Source organism: Silurus aristotelis, assembly GCF_946808225.1.
Source record: "Silurus aristotelis genome assembly, chromosome: 2".
Lineage (NCBI taxonomy): Eukaryota > Metazoa > Chordata > Actinopteri > Siluriformes > Siluridae > Silurus > Silurus aristotelis.
This window is the reverse complement of record NC_139575.1, coordinates 13380059-13403645: the sequence shown is the minus strand read 5'-3', so window position 1 is coordinate 13403645 and position 23587 is coordinate 13380059. Positions and strand designations below refer to the sequence as shown.

Below are 23587 nucleotides of genomic sequence, written 5' to 3'. Positions count from 1 at the left end.
CAGGTTGAGACGTGGCCCAGGTTTTACTCCATAGGCAGTGGGATATCGCCGAGATCTTTTTAGGTTGTGCTTCCAGACACACTCACTTTGTGTATACCCTGTGTGTGCCTTGAAGTTGTGCAGTAGCCTCTCTTATGGTAGCTTCATCACAGCCCATGTCACATTCTTGTTGTGCTGCATAAAAGGAACGGAACTGCAGTTACGTTTCCATCTGTGGGTGTGGAATCGCATTCTGTTTTTATTCATCTCATAGTAACAGCCATGCCAAAGGAAGCAGGCTGCAGACAGTGAGTAAGTAATTACTGGCTATGTTTTGTGTAAAGCATGCACTTACAGCCAGATTACTGGTAGCTGACCTTTATGACCCAGAGGAGATGGAGAACAATAGGCACTGGTGCTAAACATTGGTCAGAGATGGTTAGGAGGCTCATTAGTTTGAAAGTGTTATTCTTCTTTTCTACAACAGTGACTAGTGTTGTTGGGTGTGTAAAGAAGTTATAATCCATTTCCATGTGTTTATTTCAAATCCTGTGAATTGAGTTCCACCCACTTGGCTTCTGTCTATATAGATGTACATCAGAAATCTCTGACATAGTACAGAATGTTTTTTCCCCCAGGATCATTCATCAGTAGTCTTTCATTTTAAAGAAGTGTTTCATTTTAAGCTTGCACAAGGCGTCACTTCTTGACAAAATTACAGGTTAAACACCATTTGAAAGGTAAGATGTCAGAGATTTTTAGAGTTTGGGGTTTCTCGTGTCTTTGCCAACAGAACAAAAATTGTAACGGCAATAACGTGGTGTAGGAAAAATGTGTAGTGCAGAAATTTCAGCACATTTTTCTTTCTGTAATGTGACCTGTTTCGAAGTGTAAAATCATATTTGGTCAGGAATCATGCCAAAGAGGATAGAGGTTGTTATCTATTGCGATTTGACTGGTTTGTGAAAATAAAACGTTGTTATATGTAGTCACACTTCCTACAACCATCTTTCACTCAGAAAAAAGGGTACTAAAATGTACCATGTCTTGTAGTATTCTTGAACTTCGATCTTTTTTTATACAGTGCAAAGGAGGCCAAGTTTGTGACTATTGTTGCTGCTTACTAGATCGTATCACCACAATTGTTCAATAATCATATTTACACAACTTCAGTTATTTCTTTTGTAAATATTTCATGACTAGCATGACAATAGGCTGGATTTAAATATATGGATTGCCAAAGAATTTTAACTGATTGAGCAGGAACACTGGCTAGAACACAGGAAAAGCTAAAAGATCTCAGCACTAGAGTTGAACCAGACGTGTAATAGGAACCGTTAGAGTGAAGCACTTTAGCATCGAGAGAAAACATTGTTCATTCCAAGACTTACGGTGGTATCAAAACAAACATAGTGATGCACACTTCAGACCGGTAACACCCTGGACCTGAGTTACAGTACAGTGGCCAGGGTCATACAGAGGTTTTCCAAGACGGGTTCCACTCGGAACAGCCCTTGAAAAGGTCGATTAAAGAAGTGCTTTAGGTACAGAAGCGGCTTCAAAGAACAGATGCATGAGTGCTGCAGCATTGCTTTAAAGATTGCAGACCGTACGCCTCACACTGCAACAAGTCGGTTTGCAGGCCATCGTCTCAGAAGGAAGCCTCTTCTGCAGCTGGCTCACAAGAAAGTTTGCTGATGACAATGAGACTAAGATCAACTTGTTTGATGTCCAGCTTGCGTGATGACGCCCTGTTGAGGAGTACTAAGAAAATTGTGTCTTGCCTACAGCCAAGCATGGTGGTGGTAGCATCATGGTCTGGTGCTGCATGAGTGCTTTTGGTACTGGGGAGCTGTGGTTCATTTAGGGAAACATGGATTCCAACATGCACTGTGACATTCTGAATCCATTTGACCCCAAACACACTGCAAGATGACAACTGTTTTGCTGAGAAAGGTGATTGAGTGGCCAAGTATGTCTCAAGACCTGAACCTTATTGAGCACCTGTAAGGCATCCTCATGTGAAAGGTGGAGAAGCAGCATGTGTCTAACTTTCAGCAGCTCCGTGATGTCATAATGGAGGGGTGGAAGAGGATCCCAGCAACAACCTGTGCAGCTCTGGTGAATTAAGCCCAGGAGGATTAAGGCACTGCAGGATAACAATGGTGCTCACAAAATATTGACACTTTGGCATTTTGACATGGTCACTTAGGGTGTACTTACTTTTGGTGCCAGTCGTTTAGACAATAATGGCTGTATGTTGAGTTATTTTCAGAGAACACTAAATCTAGACTGCGATGCAAGCTGCACATTAAACTCACACACACACACACACACACACACACACACACACACACACACACACACACATGTATAGTCACCAATTCTGTATAAATGCTGTTTGTCTGAATGCAGGATAGAGAATTTGCATTACTGATGTGAGTATGTAGAATATAGTGGCACATTGTGAATTCCTACAGGATCCATTTCGATTTCTGCAGAGTTGAAAAACAGATTGGGTTCATTTTCAGTCCCTAAGCTTTTTTGAATAATCCAGATTTCCTCGAATTGTTGTTGTATAATGCTTTGTTTCTAAAAATGCACGCTAGCACTGATTGCATACAGTGACCCAGAGTTGACTGCCCCTAGATAGAGGCCCATTTGTGTACATGATAGAAGATATTTTACAGACCAAAAACATGGCTAAAAGTGGACCATGACCTGCCAGGTCTACTAGTAACATGATTGATACTGTCTGTCAGCTTGTTGTCATGAACTTTCACCTAACAACGGACATTGTCTATTACAATGACATTGTTACATCTGACATTATTAATTCATTGTTTATAATATATAAAAAGAAAACCAAGTCCAAAATCACCCCTCCAGATTGTCCTTATAGGATGGTCTTGTTCTGTATATTTTATGGTGTGTTTACCTAACAATGTCTGACTAGGGTTTTATTACAGGTGTAGAGAAGGTACATATTTTACCTCAGTGACTTTTCTATACACAGATGTTTTAATAACAACTTCACTGTGTCCTCTCTTTACAGTGGGCTTTTGGGGTGACTTTGTGGGAACTGATGACTCTGGGACAGACTCCTTATGTAGACATTGACCCATTTGAGATGGCCGCCTACTTGAAGGATGGCTACAGAATAGCACAACCCATTAACTGCCCCGATGAGCTGTAAGTATAATGCAATCATTTATCACTCATTACAACTCATTTCTTAATATCAGTTAATACTTACTACATACGGACCAGGCATAACATTGACATTATAACATTATGAAGAGTGAGTGAATAACACTGATTATATGGCACTTGTTAGTGTGTGATATATATTAGACAGGAAATATGGGCAAGCGTAAGGATTTGAGGGTCAAGGGTCAAATTGTGACGTCTAGACGACTGGGTCAGAGCATCTCCAAAACAGCAGCTCTTGTGGGATGTAGGAAGGAACTGTGGTGAACCAGCGACAGGGTCATGGGCGACCAAGGCTCATTGATGCACGTGGGGAGCGAAGGCTTTGCTGTGTGGTCCGGTCCGACAGACGAGCTCCTGTAGCTTAAATTGCTGAAGAAGTTACTGCTCTTAATGCTCAATTAGTCAGGACTGTTTAGGCAACAAAATGGGGACAACACAAAATTAGGTGGGTGGTCATAATGTAATGCCTGTTTGGTCAGGTTTATTTTTTAGAGTTTTTTTTACAATGGATATTGTCTCAAAGCAGCTTTACAGATTATAAGAATTAAAGTGAATGATGTGTATTTATCCCTGACGAGCAGCCATGGTGACTGTGGCAAGGAAAAACTCCCTTAGATGTTATGAGGAAGAAATTTTGAGGGGAACCAGACTCAAACGGGAAGCCCATCCTCATTTGGGTGATATCAAGTGTGATTATAGTCTTTAAACACTGGAGAGCGAGAACTTATCATAATCTTACATTCTGGTGCTTATGTTAATGTCCTTTTTACAGTCTTATTATGTCAGTTGAGGTTAAGGAACCAAACTCCACATGAGGTGGAATCCAAATGGCGCTGGTACGTCTCTAGATGGTTCGGGATGTTTTTGCAGGGTCGGCATCTACTTCTTTAAATGTCCGTAATCTTCATGAGGTGGGACGTGACTGGAGCTGGCGCAACCTCAAGATGGCTCTGTATGAGTAGAGAAAAAGAATCAGTGGAGAGGAATTAGCGTAGCTGCTGTTCATGATATTAACAAGCACAAGTTTATAATGTGCATATGATTAGATTTACTGGAGCACAAGGTTATGATATGTGACTGGTGGCCATAATGTTATGCCTGGTCAGTATATATCTGTTATTTATACACTCAGCTGTCAGTTTATTCTGTGTACTAATCATGTATGTATAATCAATTGTAAGTCACTTAACATATTTTTGCATTTTATACCTGAGGAATTATTGACTATAGTTAATTATAAAAGAAGCATAGCATTCACTCCACTTTTTTTTCTCCTCAACACGCACATATAGGTTTTACATCAGTTTATAATTTTTTTCTTTTAATCATGTTGATCATGTTTCAGGTTTGCTGTAATGGCGTGTTGTTGGGCACTGGATCCAGAGGAAAGGCCAAAGTTCCAGCAGCTTGTGCAGTGCCTCACAGAGTTTCATGCAGCTTTGGGGGCCTATGTTTAAACTCCATCCTCAGGTTTTGCTCTGGGCCCCTGGTCACCGAGCAGCACTAATCCCACAACAGGAAAAACAGAACCTGACTAAAATAAAAATGCCAGTGAAATAGGCGGGAAACTGCAGTCATTGAGACTTTAAGACTGTTTCGCTTTCCTGCTTTGTCAAGGTCATCCTTTTCTCCCTTCATGGAATAGTAGATGTAAATGCGTTTTCACAGTTGAAGAGCATCACCTACAGCCTCACCCCAGTGCATGCTTTTCTTACAATGCTGGTGTGAGCGTTCACAGGAAGCTATCGTTCTTTTCAGCAGAGAACCTTTTCCACTTAAAGACACTTGTGTGCAGCTGCTGAGTTTTCTCAAAAAGCTTATTTACCAATGGATCCAGTCTGATTTTTCAGACTTTGCTTGCTTGGACTATGTATGTTGTTTTTGATTCTTCAGTGAGAGGAACGGTCTCCACTGGTTTGATTTTAAAACACTGCTATGAAGTGGAGGAGTGTTTTTTTTTTTTTTTTTGGGGGGGGGGGGGGGGGTTAAACAGTGTGTGTGGAAAAGAACATCTGCACAGGACATATTTGTCAGTTGTTGGTACTTGTACGTTTGCCAAAATAATTTTTTCCAATTTGTTCAGCTTGAATGAGCTCACGTATAGTTCTGCCACTGGTTTTCAGGAGGAAATCGGCTTACTGCCTCATGTATTTAATTATCTTTGGGGCAGTGAATATGCAGGACTGTACAAGTATTTACTGAAACCAGTATTAACTGGCTATTGTGGTACATATTACAGCACAAATATCTATTTCATCCATTAAATTGATCTTGCAATTTTTATTTTATTATGGGTGTTAAGCAAAACGAATAAAAAATTACAATAATAGTAAAACATTGCTTACAGGGTTATTAATTATTCTAAATGTTTTTGTTTGTTCTGTGTCAGAACAAAGTCCTTCTTTTGTATTTTTTTTTTTTTTTTTTTCTTCGTAAAATTCGTAAAGACACACCAGTCACTGTGAATCATCCAAGTGTACGGCCTTTGTTAAAAAAAAAACAACAACAACATTTTCTAGCTGTGTTTCTTTTTCCCTAGCATTTATAGACACCTCTTGATTTTGACAACTGCATGTTGATTTGAAAAGGTATTATGTAAACTGTTTCCTGAACTCATACCTACCAATTAAAGAAAGAACCCAAAATAAAATGGGTTCCCAATGTTGAATCACTGTTTCTTTTTCCTTTCATTGACCAAGTCATGCTTTTGTGTGTTTCATAGACCAGGTCATGACCTCAGTAAAAAGATCTTTTTACAGGATTGACCAATTCTACCATAGTTTTAAAAAATTTCTTGTGAAACAGGATGTTTCAAACAGAAATCCTTCATCGGCTACTGTGTGAAGAGTTTTTAAATCTTAAGATGGTGAAAACACGACATTAAGAGAGTAGAGGTTTCTGAACAGGTGCATCCTGTTTTCGCTAAGTATCAAGAATTATACATCGATTTGGCATAACGTTATAACAGTATGCACAGTGATTGAATAACACTGATTATCCCATCATGGTGCCTGTAAGTGGGTGGGATATATTGGGCAGCAAGTGAACATTTTGTCCTCAAAGTTGATGTGTTAGAAGCAGGAAAAATGGGCAAGTGTAAGAATTTGGGTTTGACCAGGACCATCTTGTGATGGGTTTCCCGGTCTGCAGTGGTCAAATCTATCAAAAGTGGTAAAAGGAAGGAACAGTGGTGAACTGGTGGCGGTACCAAGTCTAATTGATGCACGTGTGGAGCGAATGTGGTCCGATCCAACAGAGGAGCTCCTGTAGCTCAAATTGCTGAAGACTTAATGCTGTTAATGCATTAGTGTATGCAGGCAGGAGCTACTTCAGATTTTTTATTTTTTATTTTTTTTTTACCCAAACTTTGAACCTGATTTAACATCTGGAGTGACCTGCAAATAGTATTAGACATTTGTTTTTTGGGTTGTTCATTTGTTTATTAAAGGGTCAGAAAAAAGTATTTGCTCTGCCTTTCTATTCCTAGATATAAATTTGATGTTTGTCATTTAGCAGACCCCCCATTCAGAGCAACTTATCTTCTTTATACAACTGAACCGTTAGAGTTAGGGGCCTTGCTCAAGGGCCCACCAGTGGCAGCTTAGTGGTGGTGGAATTTAATCTCATGACCTACCGATCAGAAGTCCAATCTCATAACAACTGAGCTATCCTTTGTTAAAGAACTCAAGGCTCATATTTCTGTTTGCGTTGATCAACACATGGTCAAGAGGAACGTACAGAAGTCCTAGGAGGCCATGCATTATAACATATTTTTGTTTTCTCGTTTTCTCATGATCAAGGTTAAATTTTCTCGACAAAAGTTTTCTCTTTATCACCACTTCTCTTGATTTCAAGATTAAAACCCATTTTCTCGCAACGTAATTGTATAATTGTAATTTCATGAAGTAAACGGTGGCATCTGAAATCTCTTCTCGAAGTTACTAATTTCCCGCACCAAATATGGACTTCATCTCTAGTATGAGTGACTTCCTGATCAAAGTAAAAGCGAATGAGATCGATGCCTCTGCCCTTAGTACATGCTCTTATGCTGAATACATGGGAAAATGATAACGAGGAAACAACTTTTATGTCGTCAAGATTATAAGAAAATGAAAGAAAAAAAAAATTCATAATGCTTGGCCTTTAAGGACTTCCGTACATACAATTACGGGACAAATTAGTGAGAAAAAATACTAGACTTTGTTGGCAGTGGATGCATGTATTGTAGACCACAGAACTATTTGATCATTTATAGATCGATTCAGACATGTTGGATTCCAACATACATTACATACTACAGAGAACTGCATAAGTTGGTTCACTAATAACAGGATTTGCTATAAGGCAATGAGGAATATAATCAGACACGTTCATTCATGGGAAGTGTAAACACTTTGCTTAAACTGAGTTGTGATTTCCTTCTATTGTGGGATGTAAACCTGTTATTGGGTCTTATGATGAGAAACACAAAGAAAATGTGGAGTGGAGTCATACCCTGTTCATTTGTGTACTGAACTCATCAAAATGAAGAGTCAGTAAGCAAGGGTTACATTTTCTGTGTGGAGTTTCATATGCTCTCTTTGCATCTGGGTGGGTTTCTCCTGGGTTCTTTGATCGCCTCATTATTTTGATCTACATGCTACATTAGGTTACCCTTTTGGTTTGTGCGAGTGTGTTTATAGAGTCCTGCGACGCGCTCTGTGTGTTATGGATAGACTTTTAATCCACTGCAACTCTGACTAAGGAAAAGCAGGGTTTTTTTTTTTTTTTACCAATTTTACCAAACACATCAATCTTCAAATGAAAATAAATGAGAGAAGACTGACCCTTTCCCAAATGCACTGAATTCAGCCACTTGATATGAGAGTGTGTTTGGTCCTCTGGTGCAGAGCCAATGTCCTTTCTGTTAGTTCAGGAGCTACAATAAACAACTCCTGCAGTGATACACGAGGAAGGAAAACTGGTAATGGATTCAGGGCCTGTAATTTATCGGCTGTGTTACATTTCCTTGTTCCATATGGCTGTTGGATCAGAGGGGCATTGTTCTATATAACTACAATCACATTTTGTGACAGCGGTTACCAGTGCATCTTGTACGCAAATTTGCATTCTTGCAGAGTTTACTTCTGTTCCCAATCGAACACATCTGTTCCAGCAATCAGCACACAGCACCCCAAATGAGACAGGTTTGGTTAAGAACTAAACTCTGCACACTTTCTTTCCTGGGTCCCAAATGCTAGTTCTTATTCGATCAGCCTATATTCTAGAGCTCCTAGAATTCGTTGTAGGGGTGTTTTTACACATAATTCTTTTTTTCACAAATGCTGACACACATTTTACACAGAATCGTGCAGGAAGTGGCCACTTTTCAACAGCGCTGCTGTCAGATTTGCTTTATTAGGTGGTGTTTTTTTTTTTTTTTTTTTTTTATCAGAAGGAGCTGGTCACAATTTGAAAAGCAAGCGATTAAGAGAAATGCGGTATATCAGACAAAGATATTGCCATGACGGTATTCCCAAAATACAAAATTAATACAGATTTAAATGAGAAATTGAGAGCAAGAACGAAATATTTAAACTTGACTAGGTTTTACAGATCTGTATACTTAAGAATCTGTTTTCTGTTAAACAGAAAGATAGACTTTTATCCATTTGTTTTTGGTCAAGGGTTGCACATTTATTTCCCATTTATTTCCCAGTAAGCACTGGTTTTTAACTTTGAAGAGACAAGTTGAGTGTGTTTTATATCAAAGTTTCCTGCTCTTTTGGAAAACGATCAATCTTCTAATTAACAAGTGACATTTTTTTTCCTTTTACTGATTCATGGTAACAATTCTGAAACTCTGCTCCTTATTTAGATATCGGAACTCTGTGTTTCCTTCAAGTCACTGCTGTCTGGTTTGCAACACCAGTGCAGTGACGGTGTGTGTGGCCACTTGATTTCGTCATGGCACACTAATTTAAAATCCTTAGTGTAAACTAAGAATTAGCTTCTGATGTAACAAGAGATTCATTTCGGAATCCTGTGTGCAACATCCCTGATGCTCGTCTGTGGGTTTTAAACCTTGCTGCCTGCGAAGAGCTTGTTTTCTGAGCTGTGATATGAGCGTGACCTGTTTTCCTAAACACATGATCAGCATTAGCTGCCTGAACCATCATACATTATCTATATCCTCCATATATTCATACGGAACCATATAGGTTTATAGACGAGGCACAAAGATGTTGTGTTTTGTTTTACCCACACTGCATCTGTCATACAAAACCCAAAAAAAAAAAGAGTTGCACTTTTTTTTTGATGATGTAATGGAAAGTTATTTAAAACTAAATGTCTGTTGAGAAACACAGAATGAATTGGCAACAAAAGCCGGGTTGCTTAAGTGATTCATTGAATTGTTTTCCTTTTTGACATCGCAGCTAGTTCTGCATTGCTCACATATCGTTTAAAGCCATAATTCTCAAAGTGATTTTGCAGGATCTGCAGGGTTACAGGAGACATAGCCTCTGGCTCCGTAATTTATTAGGAACATTATAATTTTTTTTACAAAACTCAACACTATCAAGGCTACTGGATTTTTTTATTATTATTATTCAAGTTCACATTTTGAACTCATCATCATCATCATCATTATTATTGTTGTTACTATGATAATTATATTGTCATTGTAATTATCTTACTAATGTGTTCGATTACTTATTTGACCCAAATGCATATTGTGTGCGAATATATAGTCTTTGTGGATATGTCTCTATTAACTTCACATATCTAGACTTTGGAATTTTATCCCACTCTTCTTTGCAAAAAGAAAGTTCAGGTTCCTTCAAATTGGGAGGGGATCTCCTGTACATGCCTCTTTATTAAGTCATCCAATAGGCTTTCAAAGGGATTGAGGTCTAGACTGGACTGATTATCCTTTTCTAAAGTCATGTCTTTGTTGATGTGCTTTGGGTTATTGTTATGTTGAAATGTGAAATGCCTTTTTTTATTTTCAGCATTTGGACAGAAAGTTTTGTGCCAAAATATCTTGGTATTTTAAGCTTTTTGGTTTTTTCATCTTTCTTGACATGTACCCCTGGCCAAGCTGAACAGAAGCTTCCCCAAAGCATAATGCTACCCCCACCATGCTTCACTGTCTGTATGGTGTTTCTTGGATGATGCTTTGTATTTGCTTTGTGCCAAACCTTTTAGAATTATGGCCAAAAAAGATCAAACTTTGCCTCTTCAGACCTTAACATATTTTGCCACATGGTTTGGGTGACTAAATTAATTATTTTGGCATAATTCAGAAATTACTGTAGAGCTTTCAGTGTTGCTGTTGGCTTTTGGTAGCCTCTCTGATAAGTTTTCTCTACATTCGCTCATCAACTTTAGAGGGTCATCCTAAACTTTGCGGTGTCTCTGTGGTGCAATATTTTCTGCACTTATGGATGGCAGTAATCAATGGTCTTTTTTAATCCCTCTCCTAATTGGTACCTTTCAGCAATAAGGTCACACAGTTTCTTTGGGAAATCGTTGTTTCTTTAGGCTCTTAGTAAAATGCAACACCAAACATTTAACCAAATACTACAGCAACAGCTAGCTTTTATTTGGTTTTAACCAGAATCACTGATGGCAGGTGTTTGTTATTTACCTACAGGCCTAATTCTGTTTAACTTTAATCCCCATTTTGAATGGGTGTGCAGACTTATGTTGTAGGATTTCTTTCATTTTTTTTTAATTCCTAATTATTAAATGTTTTCTTTTTCTCTAGATTTTTGTTTGTCGGAAGATCACATTTAAGATGTAACAAGTCTGATATTTATGTTGTTTTTTTTTTCTGTCTTTATATTTAAAAAATCTGCAATTTCATTAGGGTTCACAGACTTTATATATCCACTCTATGTGTATATGTATACACACACATGGACTGTTTGACTCATTTTAAAAAGTTTATGCAAAAGCAACATAAATGTGACAGTAAACATTTACAGGAAAATAAGTTAAGCTATAAAAGAACTGTGTAATTTGTGAGCAAGCTGGTAGTGCTCACAACTCCTAAGTTCTTTCACACCCTTACCAGTTTACTATCAGTTCAGTTACACACAAAAGAACACTATACGAGTTCATTCAGCATTTAAATGTTCATTAAACTATATTTACTCCAGTGTACCTTCTATCAGACAGTTCACACAAAGGCTGGTTTTGTTTGATTTGAAGGTGTGCATTTCCTTTCACTCCAGAGCGTTGATCTATATATGCACAAGTTCATGCTTGGCCCGGTCTTCAGAAACTCTTTGGTGGTTTTAGAAAGAGATCCAAACTTGTACTCAGCTGCACTTTTATTTCTTTTTTTAAGTTATTTTCTTTATACTTGGTATGTGTTAAACTGATGCTGCAAGACGTATTTTGCCACAGTTTTTTTTAGTTGGGGCTGTGATTCTTCCAGTAATGTTGATTCTGGGGGGTTTTGTTTGTTTGTTTTGGTTAATTTTTTTATGAACTGTATTATGTGGCCTGCAAGTATTTTGAAATATTTATGGACTATACAAAGTTTACTACTTTCACCATGTTTCCCACACTCATCCTTGCTGTAGTTTTGGATGTAGACTGTAGCTGTGAGTGCATAATAAACAGAATACAGACAGAATGATTAAACTAATCCCTTGCTGTAATCTCTGTTAAGATAATAAAAAGAATGAAAGAATTCAGTGATCTCACCAAGTAATCAGACCAATTTAATCAATTATATGTACAATTCATTACTCTTTTGTATTTATAAAAAATAGAACATAACCTATCATTGTAAAAAAAAAATTAAAAAAGTTTACAGACCTGTGAGGTGTGCGCCATGATAGAATCTACAAAACCTGTCATGAATTTGACCCGAATATAAAGCTTTAGTATATATTTATAGATGTTTTTTTTTTTTTTTAAATACCCATTTATGTTTATTAGAAATCACTGATAAGAAGCACAAGACATTGGCATTGGATTAGATTTGATTAGATTTACTTTTGATTTTGTGAAATTCCACACAAACCTACAGGGTGGATTGGTTGCAACACTAGTATTTAGGAGTACTAAATAGAAGACAAAGGCTTGCAACTAGAACCTGTAGTGCCAAATAAATCACATACAATACCAATTAAGGTCACTTTAAATGACATATACACAGTCTTTTTTGTGCCTTTTTCAGGAATCTGCTTGCCAGTCACACTAAATAATTTTTGTTTTTTTAAATGGCAAAGACCAGCTGATTTGAATGTGGGATGAGGAGAACTTGTGGGAAACAATAAACACATATGTTGAGCTATTTTTCTTGCTTCCTTATTATGTTTTAAAAGAAATAAGGATGTTGTGGGTGCCAAAGTTCTCCAAAGGAGGAAGGTGGCTTCAGAGTGCAAGAACTTTTCCAACCCTGATCCTAGTTGTTTCATAACTCGGTATTATAATGGCAATCTCCTACATGTAATAAATCTATTGAGCAACTGTACGTGACCAAAAAGCTGGTGACATTGTGTGCTTTAATTTTTCTGTAACTGATGGTGAAATGTTTTGCAAGGCTTCTTAATTCTTATTGATAATAGAAATGCTTGTATCAAATACCAAAACTGGACATGATGTACTCCAGTGTAGATACTTAACTGAAGAGGAAAGAGTTGAGAACTACATATTTCTGTACAATTCTAAATATAGAGACCTTTTAAAGCAGATTCTACAGAATAAATTAACATAACATTCAGCCTTTATAAACCATATTTATTTGTAACAATCATTAACACATTCACTTAATGTTTATTCAACCCGTACAAAAAAATATTTAAAAGAAAAGCTCCTATTTCAAGAGAGTGTCATGGTGGAGTCTCACAGCTCCAGGTGCCCAATTCATTCTTCAGGATACCATCTTTGAGGAGATTTCTATTATTTCTCTATGTGATTTCCTTTAGATTCTCTGATTTCCTCGCACCCCTTCCAAAACATGACAGGAGGTGATTTGCCTATGTTATAATGGCCCCAGGTGCTAATGAGGGTTTGTGTGTAAGATTTGCTTTGATGATGGATTGGTTTCTTATCCAGGGTTTCCACCACCTTTACAAGGTTCGAAAAGGTGGTAGCTCAGTGGTTAAGGTAGGGGTTTCAGGACCCAGTATTGCCAAGCTGCCACTTTTAGGGCCCTTGAACAAAGCTCTAAACTCTCTGCACTGTATCATCTATGACCCTGGCTTTCTAACAACTGTCCTTTAAGGTAGAGAAGCATAACAAAAATGTACCTTTAATGCATGTATTGTGAATTAGTATGAATTAAAACAGGTGTAAAAATCAGCATTATACAATGAATATGCATAATAGAGGTGAATTCAGGGTTCTTGGCAAGCTCCTGAAGTTCTTACACACCAAGTTCTTACTCACAAAACTCAAGAAACCATATATACATATATATATATATATATATATATTGGTGGGTAAGAACTTCAGGAGCTTGCAAAGATCCCTGAATTCACCTCTATTATGCATATATGAAATAAACTGGAACATAACAATAAATACTGATCTGGCCTTTTTGTCCATTCTCTATCAAACCTCATTTTTTTGTCTACACAAATTCCCATGGACACACTCCAAAACCTCCAAAGCATTCTGAGAAGATGATGGGCTCAGGTGCAACTCCATGTGAACGCTCTTGGTTTTGAAATGGACTGTCTGACATCTGCCAAGTTCATACAGGTGCTTAACATACTTTTGGCCATGTGGTGAATCTCAAACTTTATAATGCTTCATTATGGACTGCAGGTCTACATTGAACAGTAAATCAGTACTAACCTGAGCACTGACCACGTTATGCGCATCACCCTAAGATCAAAGCGCCGTGACGTCTTCACGCTTTTTAAGAAATGCCTCGAGTCCTCATTAGGCTTACCAGAAGTGACCGCGTGACGCAAAAAAAAATACACTTCAGTGAAGTGTTGTACATAACGTGCCGTGGAAGCAACTGTTTGCAGAAATGACAGCACGGAAACACTTTGAATGCAGAGAAAACCCCTCGGCTGCGTCCTAAACCGCATGCACCCTACCATATATGAGCTTATATCCAAATGCAGCACTTCCTATATTGAGATAGTTTTCACATTTGATTTAGCATGCTTTTACATTGTTTTCATCTTTAGTGATATGCGAGAGTTTATTATTATTTTTTTATTACGTTCTTTCTTGAAAGAAAGAGAGAGAATCGACTCACAACACGAGCTACATTACGCATGCAATCTCACGCATGCAATCTTTACGTTACCTCCACTCGACAGCGTCCCGCGTGCACGCTTTTCCCGAGCAGCGAATCAAATGAGTCACAAAGGAACACTCGAGCCGAGTACGTTGCTCGACAGGAGTAGCGCGTGCGGCTGTGGGCAGAGTCCCGTGTTACATCACCGCATGCCATAAAACCCCACAGCGGAGTGTACAGCCCCAGACTCATCTGCATATACACACACACACACACACACACACACACACACACACACACACATATATATGTATATACACACACTCACAAGTGTATCTTAGAAGAGAACACTTTACCTGAGAGACCTCAACAAGACCAAATATGGAGATCTACAAAAATGACATTAAGAAGCCAAAGTCATCTATGTTTTGTAACATCAAGGTAAATTCTTCTTCTTCTTCATCTTCTTCTTCTACTATTTATTATTATTATTATTATTATTATTATTATTATTATTATTATTATTATTATGCTCCCTAGTAAGGCTTATTAAATAATTATTTTTTGTTTTATAAATGAATTTAACTATAAAGTGTTTTATATATATTTTAAATATATATATTTATATATATTTAACATATATACTAGGGAACATAATAATAATATAATTATTTTATAAAGAATGCAGGAACCCAACCGAATGTGCCATAATTTTTTTTTATAAATGAATGTATGTATACATTCAGTGTAATATATATACACTGCAAATAATATAAATAAATTATGCTACATTGGGTTCCTGCATCAATGCCTTACCCAACCTGAACATATCCAAGGCTTTTTTTCCGCTCCCATCATGTCTAATGCATTAGTTCAGTGTTTCTCCGCTCAATCAATTCTTCCTGCACTGACAAACTCATCCACCTCATCTACTTATTGCCAAACCCTGCATGACCTGGATCAGGTGTGTTAAACAGGTAAAAACCTGTCCTTGTGAAACAGTGTAATCAACATCAGAGCTGAGAATCCCCTGCTGTACTTTTTCACTCCTCTGTTGCACAAGATGCTTCTAAATCTTACACAGAAACTAGATCACACTGCACATTCATCATGAACATCATGAAATGAAAAAGAAAAGAAATTTTGGTTGTATTGTTTCCAAAATGCTTTGTAAATTACATTTGTAGACTGATTTGGTAGCACATACTCAGCTGCAGCCTAGGAATTGCAAAATATGTATTTTATAGCCTTCAGACTTTGACTGTATGCCCTCTGTGCTGTGTGTGTGAGTCCCAGAGATGTACAACATATAAAACCTTCTGCGCACTTTCCGACATCGCACTGAATTCACGACTCTGACTGTACATCAGGTTTTTAACTAAGCTTTGTTTGTGTGACTGTGTGTGTGTGTGTGTGTGTGTGTGTGTGTGTGTGTGTGTGTGTGTTTCACCATGTTCATATTACTAAATAACACTGCTGTAACAGTTTATCCATTTCTCATGAGAGACTTCATTTGATTTGTTTGTACTTCTTGCTTGCTTGCCACTAAACTTCGAACCATAGCCAAACGATTTTCCTGGCACCGAATATGAGTTCACTGCAGTTCAGGTGAAATTAATTGTGGACTTGTGAACTTGTATTATACTACTTCAGATTATCAGGATGGTTCTTATTGCCTCAGAACAAATGATACATATAATTAAATAGAAATTAAATAGAACCTCTGATCATATTACTAGTGTTTTGAACCAGTTAGATTAGATTTGATACTTTATTCAGCATTTTTCACCAAAGGCGAAAAATCCTGGCGATACACAGTCCATTTGATTAGTAGCAGTGTTGTGCCAAGTTAGATTGACCTTTTCTGGAGTCCGTGTTTTATTGTCTTCTCAACTACACAATGTTCTGGTCCCAGGATTAGATCACAGCCTAGACAAAATGTCACATTGACTTTCCAAAAGTAACTAACCAACCACTCTCACATCCAAGTAATTTCTTAGTTGGTGTGCTGTTTTGCTAAACTGTCTGTTTACATCCAAATCCCTGCTGCCTGCAGGGGGTTACGCCTCATCCTCCGTGTCTTTTATACATCATACATACACTTCTCACACTTGAAATGCTTCCAGAAAAGGTGTGCATAGCACAATCCCTAGGGCTGAATTAATGGCTGTAGCTCTTCTGTTTACATAATGTCTAGTTTGATATTAATGAGCATGAAGAGTCTGAGGTAAATCAACACTGCGACGGGGTAATCTGTCTGCGCGGTAGGTGTCATTTACAGACTGGACATTTTTGGCATTGAGTTCGAAGGTAATTTGGTGTAAATTGGCATCGCTATGTTTTCACATGAGTTAAATGAATGCAAATAAGTAGTTACAGTATGTGCGTGCAGGAAAGGCAGAGACTTGGGAAAGTGAGTAGAAATCAGAGATAAAGAACAGTGTTCAATGGCAAAGTATAAAAAAAAAAAAAAAAGGCTTTTCCTGTTTCCTATTGAAGGTATAAGGTTCTGTGTGATAATACTGTGAATTAGCAATACTGAGCCAAAGATTTCCCCTGTGATAAAAGCAATATCTTCTAACATATTTCTAACAATTTTTTGTAAAAAATAAGGATGGCTGACAGTTTTATGGTCTTCAATGTTAAAGAAAAACCTGTTGAAGTGGTGAAACCTGAAGAGATCCAGAGTAACATTTAACATTGCTGCATTTAATTCAATTCAGTTTTATCTGTATAGCAAATAAGCAATTTAACAATATACATTATCGCAAAGCAGCTTTACAGAAACAAATATATTGCAAATATAAACTTCTGCATCAGAAATGAATCCCTAAGTTTGTCCCTAACATGCAAGTCAATAGAGGCAGTGCAAAGAAAAACTTCCTGAGTCGTTATGAGGAAGGAAGCTTGAGAGAAACCAGATTCAGAACACAACCCATCCTCATCTCGTTAACTCCAGAGTATCATAATCTGTTAATCAATATGCTTGAAGGTGAAAACCTGATTACAAAACATTACAGGTTTGAACTCATTTTTAGTGCAATGGAAGGGAAGTGTATATTCATCTAGGTTCAAAAAAATCAGATCAAAGTCAATGTCAATCCAAAATAGACATTGTTATATAAATCTATATCCTGGTGAGGTAAACTATCAGCTGTCATTGAGTGTAAAGAATACGGATGATGATTTTGTCACGGTTTTTGTTGTTTGAGTGTGTCAAAATCATAACCCTGCATTGTTTAGATTTTTTTGAGGCTTTGACTTTTGAGAAAGTACACAGGTGTAAAGGTGTACAGAGTAGGTGTGTCGTGGATTTGGGTTACAGGTCGGCTCACAGCGTCAAAGTGAGGAACTGGTCTTTCCTCTTGTGCAAGCCTGACCATTTCTCCGTAGGTCTGGCTGGTCATTGTCATTCGCGGAAGTTGATTCTCATTACACCACGTTGTAAAACAGATGAGATGGCAGATGATTGAACATATCCTTCAGCATCTGCAAGTGATACAATATAATTAAAATAATCTTCTGCATGCTATGCTGGGCAAGAGAACACACCGATTATTTTAAAAGATAACATTAAACATACTTGTATTGTGAAACCTTTGAATTATTTGTTCTAAATATATCCGTCATAGAGAACTCTCATTACTTAACGTAGCATGTATTAGAAAAGAGAAGCATTCAAGATTTTTTTGTAGCAAGCCCTTCCCCTGATTCTTCACTCACAGTGGGGCTCTGGATGCACCACAATGGAAGCCAGGATGAGATGCTTTTCCAAGATGTGAACCTCACCTTCCATCATATACAAAGTGATCTCAAAGTGATTGAAGGTACAATTACTGTAAAACAGATAGGGCTGGATGGATTCCAAGGCATCAAAAATAAATAATTATATATAAAACTAAAAGAAAAGACTGGCTGAGTAAAGTGAGTGCCAGCATAACAAGCCAAGTAATGTTCACCAAAATGCTTTTCCTGATTGAACGGTCCATTTTTTGCACTACATTGTTTAAAATTAACCAGAAATGAGGCAGAATAAATACAAAGACACCTTTTAGAGGAAAAAGATAAGCCCAGATTTAAGCTGTCATTTCATTTTATAGCTTCCTAGACAGCAGTGTGCAGACATGCCAGGACATAACTGCATGAAAGGAGGATAGGAGAAATATGTATCTGAAAACAATCTTTACGACAGTGTGTGGTTCTGGTTGTCCTCCAAGACTCTGCGAGTTATTTGCACAATCACTTCATTACAAAAGAAGGTAATACGTGCGGTGTGCGCTCACCTGAGGCAGCTGTAAGATTAGCGTTAATGGCACAATGAGCGATAAGTACAGGTGTCATCTCCGCACTGTCTCCCAGTAAATGAGTCTGCCAGCTGTGGCTTGCAGAAGATCCCATTTCGAGTCTGGGAGCTAAAATGTATACACTTGAGTTATGACGAATACTTAAGGCTCAGGAGATAAACTATTTATGTATAGTGGCGGTGTCAATCCAAGAGCCTTGGGGCTTAAAATATTTTTTAAACCTTCTGCTATAACTTGATTGCAATATTGCTCTTGAAAAGATCCAGACTTGCTCTGGCATATCCAGGCTAAATAAAGAACATCTTCCAGCTCTGTTTATACAGTGATTTAAAAGGAAATTATATCAAACTGCTGAAGTGGAGAGACAGAGAGTTGCTATTCAAAAAGCTGAACAAAGGAATTCCTTAAGGCCTGTCGAGCATGACAAGACTCTTAAAGCAGTTCCGAATATGAAAACGTGTTTGCTGCAAAACACAGACAAAATTTTAGTGACTAAAAGGGTGTAAAAATGGGCTTATTTATGCATACCAACAAACCATAAACCAAATAATGGGCACTGAGAAACCATTCCAACAGATGATGAGCATCTTTGAGGATGCTCATGGCTGGCTCGGCACAAATGATATAAATTTATCTGGTATTTTGTAAAGTTATGGGAAGGTAATCCAGTCCAAATCTGTGCAGTGATATTTCATCTTGTTTCTGTACTTTTTAAAAGGTTGTAGCAAGATGGGAAATTAGTGCGAGAAAATGTAGCATTGTCATGCCTTCCATTTCTCTTTATCCTCCTCTGAGCAATCTGGGAACTGGTCCAGAGTGATGAGCTTTGATCTCTGCGATACCTTTGGCAATTATTTGAATAAACGTCCTCAAAGCAAACAGCTTGAACAGTGCAGTATTTTGTGCATCTGACTGCAAAGCATACTATATCATTTGTGCTTTACTGTGGTTTCTATTCTTATTTGGCAGATGCCTTTATGTAAACTGATTAAACTTTCTACTTCGCAGCTTTAGGGAGTTTAGCTCTGCCTTATCGCGCAGTGATAGCCTGGTAGCTCTGATGGAAAAACAAAGATTCTTCTGAAGCATTCCTCGCACTTAGAGCCAGGTGTGTCTTTGGGCTCGAATGAAGACAAAGCTGTTTATCCGGGTAATTTAAAACAGAAAGCCTTCCACTTTCCAACTTTCCATTTTAAATACGCACTCAAATCAATTACCAAGTGACTCATTTGCACAAATATTTTGCATTAGCCTCTGTTCAGGCGATTAATTCCGAGTGCTGTTCTAGCAGTGGTTCTGTTGTTTACATATAGTGAAGTAGGCATCGGTGAATGGCAGAGAAATCAATTTCTTATGTTTTTGAGTTTCTTTCCTGCAGTCGAGGTTCATTTGTGCAAGACTTGCTTATCATGAACTTTAGTAACTGCAGTGTATCTGGAACTTATCCTGGCAACACTAGGTGTGAAGCAAGAATTCACTGGATTGCACACTCATTGCTGCTATACTGTATGTAGCTGTTTAGTTCTCTAAATGTTTTCTGAATTTCTGTTACACACATTTGCAATTTAAGGTCATTATTCAATCTGCTAAAGCGTGTTGGGGAAATGAGAGGAAACCCACATGGTCAAGGGAGACAACATGAATAAAAGACAAAGCCTTATTCTGAAGGATGAGACTTCAGAGCTGCAATCTTTCTAATGAGCTTTTACAGACCTTTCAGCTGCATTGTCTCTATTCCTTTAGACACTATGTTGATCTTACTGGATACAATGTAATCATAAAAATGTCCTTTTGTATAATTCTTTTTTTTTTTTTGTTCCTTGGCTGACCTGTTTACTTTCCTCCTAGTTCTTCGTGTTGTGCCATGGCCTGCTCCAGCTCACCCAGCTGCTGCACTCAGCGTACTTTAAGAGCACCATCACTACCATCGAGAGACGCTTCGGCCTTGACAGCCTGTCCTCGGGAACCATCTCCTCACTTCACGAGGTGCTTAATGCACTATGAGTCACTTCATTATAAGTTTATAATGGTGAACTAGTGTGAGTTCAGTGTCAGGAAAGCTCAAGTTCAAGGCTTTTTCCAGTCCAGAATTGGCAATTTTAGTTACATTTTTACTAATCCCAGTTTTTGGATCACTTTCATATGAACACGTGTGGTTTGTCATGACCAACATGACGATTTCTTTTGAAACCGCCGACATTATTACAAAACGTCTTACTGCATCTTAACATTGCCACCTAGGTCACAACCGGAACTGAACTAGATGTCATAAGTAGCACATAAAGTAACACATTTACTGGAAAAACATTTTGTCCTGTAAGTAATTCTAATGGCAATTGTAATGAAATAAGAAATGCAATTAATCATAAAATGAAATGGTGCCATATTTCTGATAGTTCATCCCCTTTAAAAGGATGTCTGTAATTGATGTTAGTCCAGATTTCCATATTTGCTCAAACATTGTCAAAATCATTTTCCCTCTCAGTTTTTAGTTTGTAAAATCAGTTAAAATAGTTTCCTTAGTCTACTACTGAAAACTGTGCTTGCAGCTGCAATGATTTTACATTGTGTTTTTTAGCAATTCAGCAGGAAAGCAGACATAAAGGGAATTTAGTTCCACTGTAGCCTGCTCTATATAAGCAAAGTAATGAGATGTATGTGTGTGTGTGTGTGTGTGTGTGTGTGTGTGTGTGTGTGTGTGTGTGTGTGTGTGTGTATACTTGCTGTAGGTGGGGAATATGGTGCTGATAGTATTTGTCAGTTACCTAGGAAGTCGTGTCCATCGCCCTCGCCTTATTGGACTAGGAGGCCTGCTGATGTCCATTAGTGCCCTGATATTGACATTACCTCACTTCCTGTCTAAACCTTACACCTACGACTCTGTGCTGAAAGGTGAGCACACACTACCACCATCCTCTCTGTTCACGGTGAAGTGTTGGCAAGATTGTAATTATAAATAAATCACAATTTTTATTTCAATTTTTTAACAGAAGGCAATATAGGACAAATACTTTTGTCTGAGATTAGAGGGTCAAAGGAGTTTAGAGAGATAAAAGACTCCTTCAGAGACAATAAATACATAGCGACTCTAATTTTCTATAGACGAATCATCTTGGCCTTGGTAGCACACCATTAAGTTTATCCAATCTCATATATTTATGTAAATTGCTGAGCTGGAAGTATCTTATTAGACCAGATAAGAGACATCTAAAGAGAGACATTTGATGTAATTTTCATTACATCAAATTCAAAACAGTGATCTTCTGTTAAAATTATTCAATAAAAATTAAGATGAAGTAATTTAAGGCCAAACACAACCCAGCTTATACATGCTATAGGAAAAAAACTGAAACTAAAAAACAGTTTAAACCAATTTCAGTAGTTGTTTAGATGGTTAAGGGTCTAAAGCATTTTATCATTGTGTCTAAAAATTCAATCCCCTTTTTTGGAATTGGTTTGGCACAGAAAAGCAAACTAAACAGTTTTCTGGAGTACTCTAAAGTGGACATATGTCTATATTTGAGATAAAATGGGTAAATAAAACCTTATTGTTTTTACAAGCATGTCTTTGTCTCTGTGTGTGGGGGTGGTATTTAAACTGTAAACTCTGGCTTATATCATGTCTGTGATAGTCAACCTTATAAGCTCACTGCTATCATTCCATGGCAATATGTGGCAGAGGAAAGTAACTAGACTGGCTCAGCGCTGTTCAATATTACTCTATATACTCAGTGAGCGAAAAAACCCACACCCTCAGGGTCATAAATTCGTGAAAATAATAGCATTCTCAAGAACAAAAAAAGCAGATTGGAAAACTAGACAAAACATAATGGGGGTTTAAAATAACATTCAACAATGAGAATGAGATTGTAAACAGGACAAGGTCTTAAGATCTCTCCTGGACCTCATGCAACAGGAAGTTTGCTTTTGACCCACTGCACCCTGGCGCGCTACATCTCCTCTTCACCACAGGTGTGTATGCACTAAAAAAAGGCAAAGTTGTAAAAGAAATAAACAAATCTGAGAGATTTGAGAATTCAAACGTAAGTGAAGAACAAATTGTATTGGAATCAGTTAAGCATGAAAAATATAAAGAGAGAAGAAAAATATGAGAAAGACTGGGTGAAAAACTTCTGAAAATAATAAATGTGGGCAGGGAAGTGAAGAGAAGGTCATAGATTGGAAATTAAAAAGGTGTGTGGAGTGTATTTAGAGTTTGTGAGAGCTGTGTCCTAACAGGCTTTAGCTGGAAGACATTAATCTCAGTGCACATGTAAGAAAAAAAAAAAAGAGAGAGAAAAAAACGGCAAAATAAGAAAGATTAGAGCAGCCTGGAATTCTGGGTTGGTACATTCTTCCTCCCTTTTTATCATGTGTTTGTGATACCTACTCACTTAATTACCTGGTACTACTAGTCAGAAGAGAAATTAATCATGGGTTAAATGAATCACCAAAGCACCTTGTTAACCCTATATTTTAGTCTGTTTACTTTTTATTCTATAGTGTAGAGATGCATCCAAATAGTTGTACATGTTATAAATAGTTTTTGCACTTATTAAGTACAGTAACTAACACTCAATGTTATAGTTATTTACTGAGGTACAAATTATTTTCTCATGCTATCATATGCCTTTATGTCTCACAGACAGGCAGCAGGACATGTGCACTGTCCATGGTCTGTCTCACAATGCATCGTCAACCGTTGAGGCCTGTGGTCAGCAGGACACTCGATTAAAATATAGGGACAATACAGAGCTGTGGGTACTCATGGCCACAGCTCAAGTGTTGTTTGGAATTGGCTCTGTCCCAATTCAACCCTTTGGGATCTCGTATGTGGATGACTTTGCTGGGCCTGGCAACTCTCCACTTTACATTGGTAATTACTGAGCTCTTC

At 37.7% G+C, this 23587-nt stretch overlaps 2 protein-coding genes and 1 long non-coding RNA gene across 6 annotated transcripts in view; 2 read left to right on the top strand and 1 right to left on the bottom strand.

Annotated features, from left to right (window-relative positions):
- Positions 1-5860, top strand: part of ryk (receptor like tyrosine kinase) — a 53436-nt gene extending 47576 nt beyond the window's left edge. For all 4 annotated transcript variants that reach the window (XM_083569379.1, XM_083569377.1, XM_083569380.1 and 1 more), the window contains 2 exons: positions 3035-3171; positions 4538-5860. In XM_083569379.1, coding sequence (XP_083425505.1) covers positions 3035-3171; positions 4538-4649 — 249 coding nt within the window. In that variant the 3' untranslated portion in view covers positions 4650-5860. The remainder of the gene's footprint in view (positions 1-3034; positions 3172-4537) is intronic.
- Positions 3654-14562, bottom strand: LOC310741857. Its single transcript, XR_014538072.1, has 2 exons — positions 14454-14562; positions 3654-4142 (listed from the first exon to the last, which is right to left on the bottom strand). It is a non-coding gene; the product is annotated as an uncharacterized lncRNA (long non-coding RNA).
- slco2a1 (solute carrier organic anion transporter family, member 2A1) overlaps positions 14516-23587 on the top strand; it is a 21423-nt gene continuing 12351 nt past the window's right edge. Inside the window, exons 1-4 of the mRNA XM_083569407.1 lie at positions 14516-14830; positions 20542-20679; positions 21423-21585; positions 23339-23569. Of these exons, the coding sequence (XP_083425533.1) occupies positions 14771-14830; positions 20542-20679; positions 21423-21585; positions 23339-23569 (592 nt within the window). The 5' untranslated portion in view covers positions 14516-14770. The remainder of the gene's footprint in view (positions 14831-20541; positions 20680-21422; positions 21586-23338; positions 23570-23587) is intronic.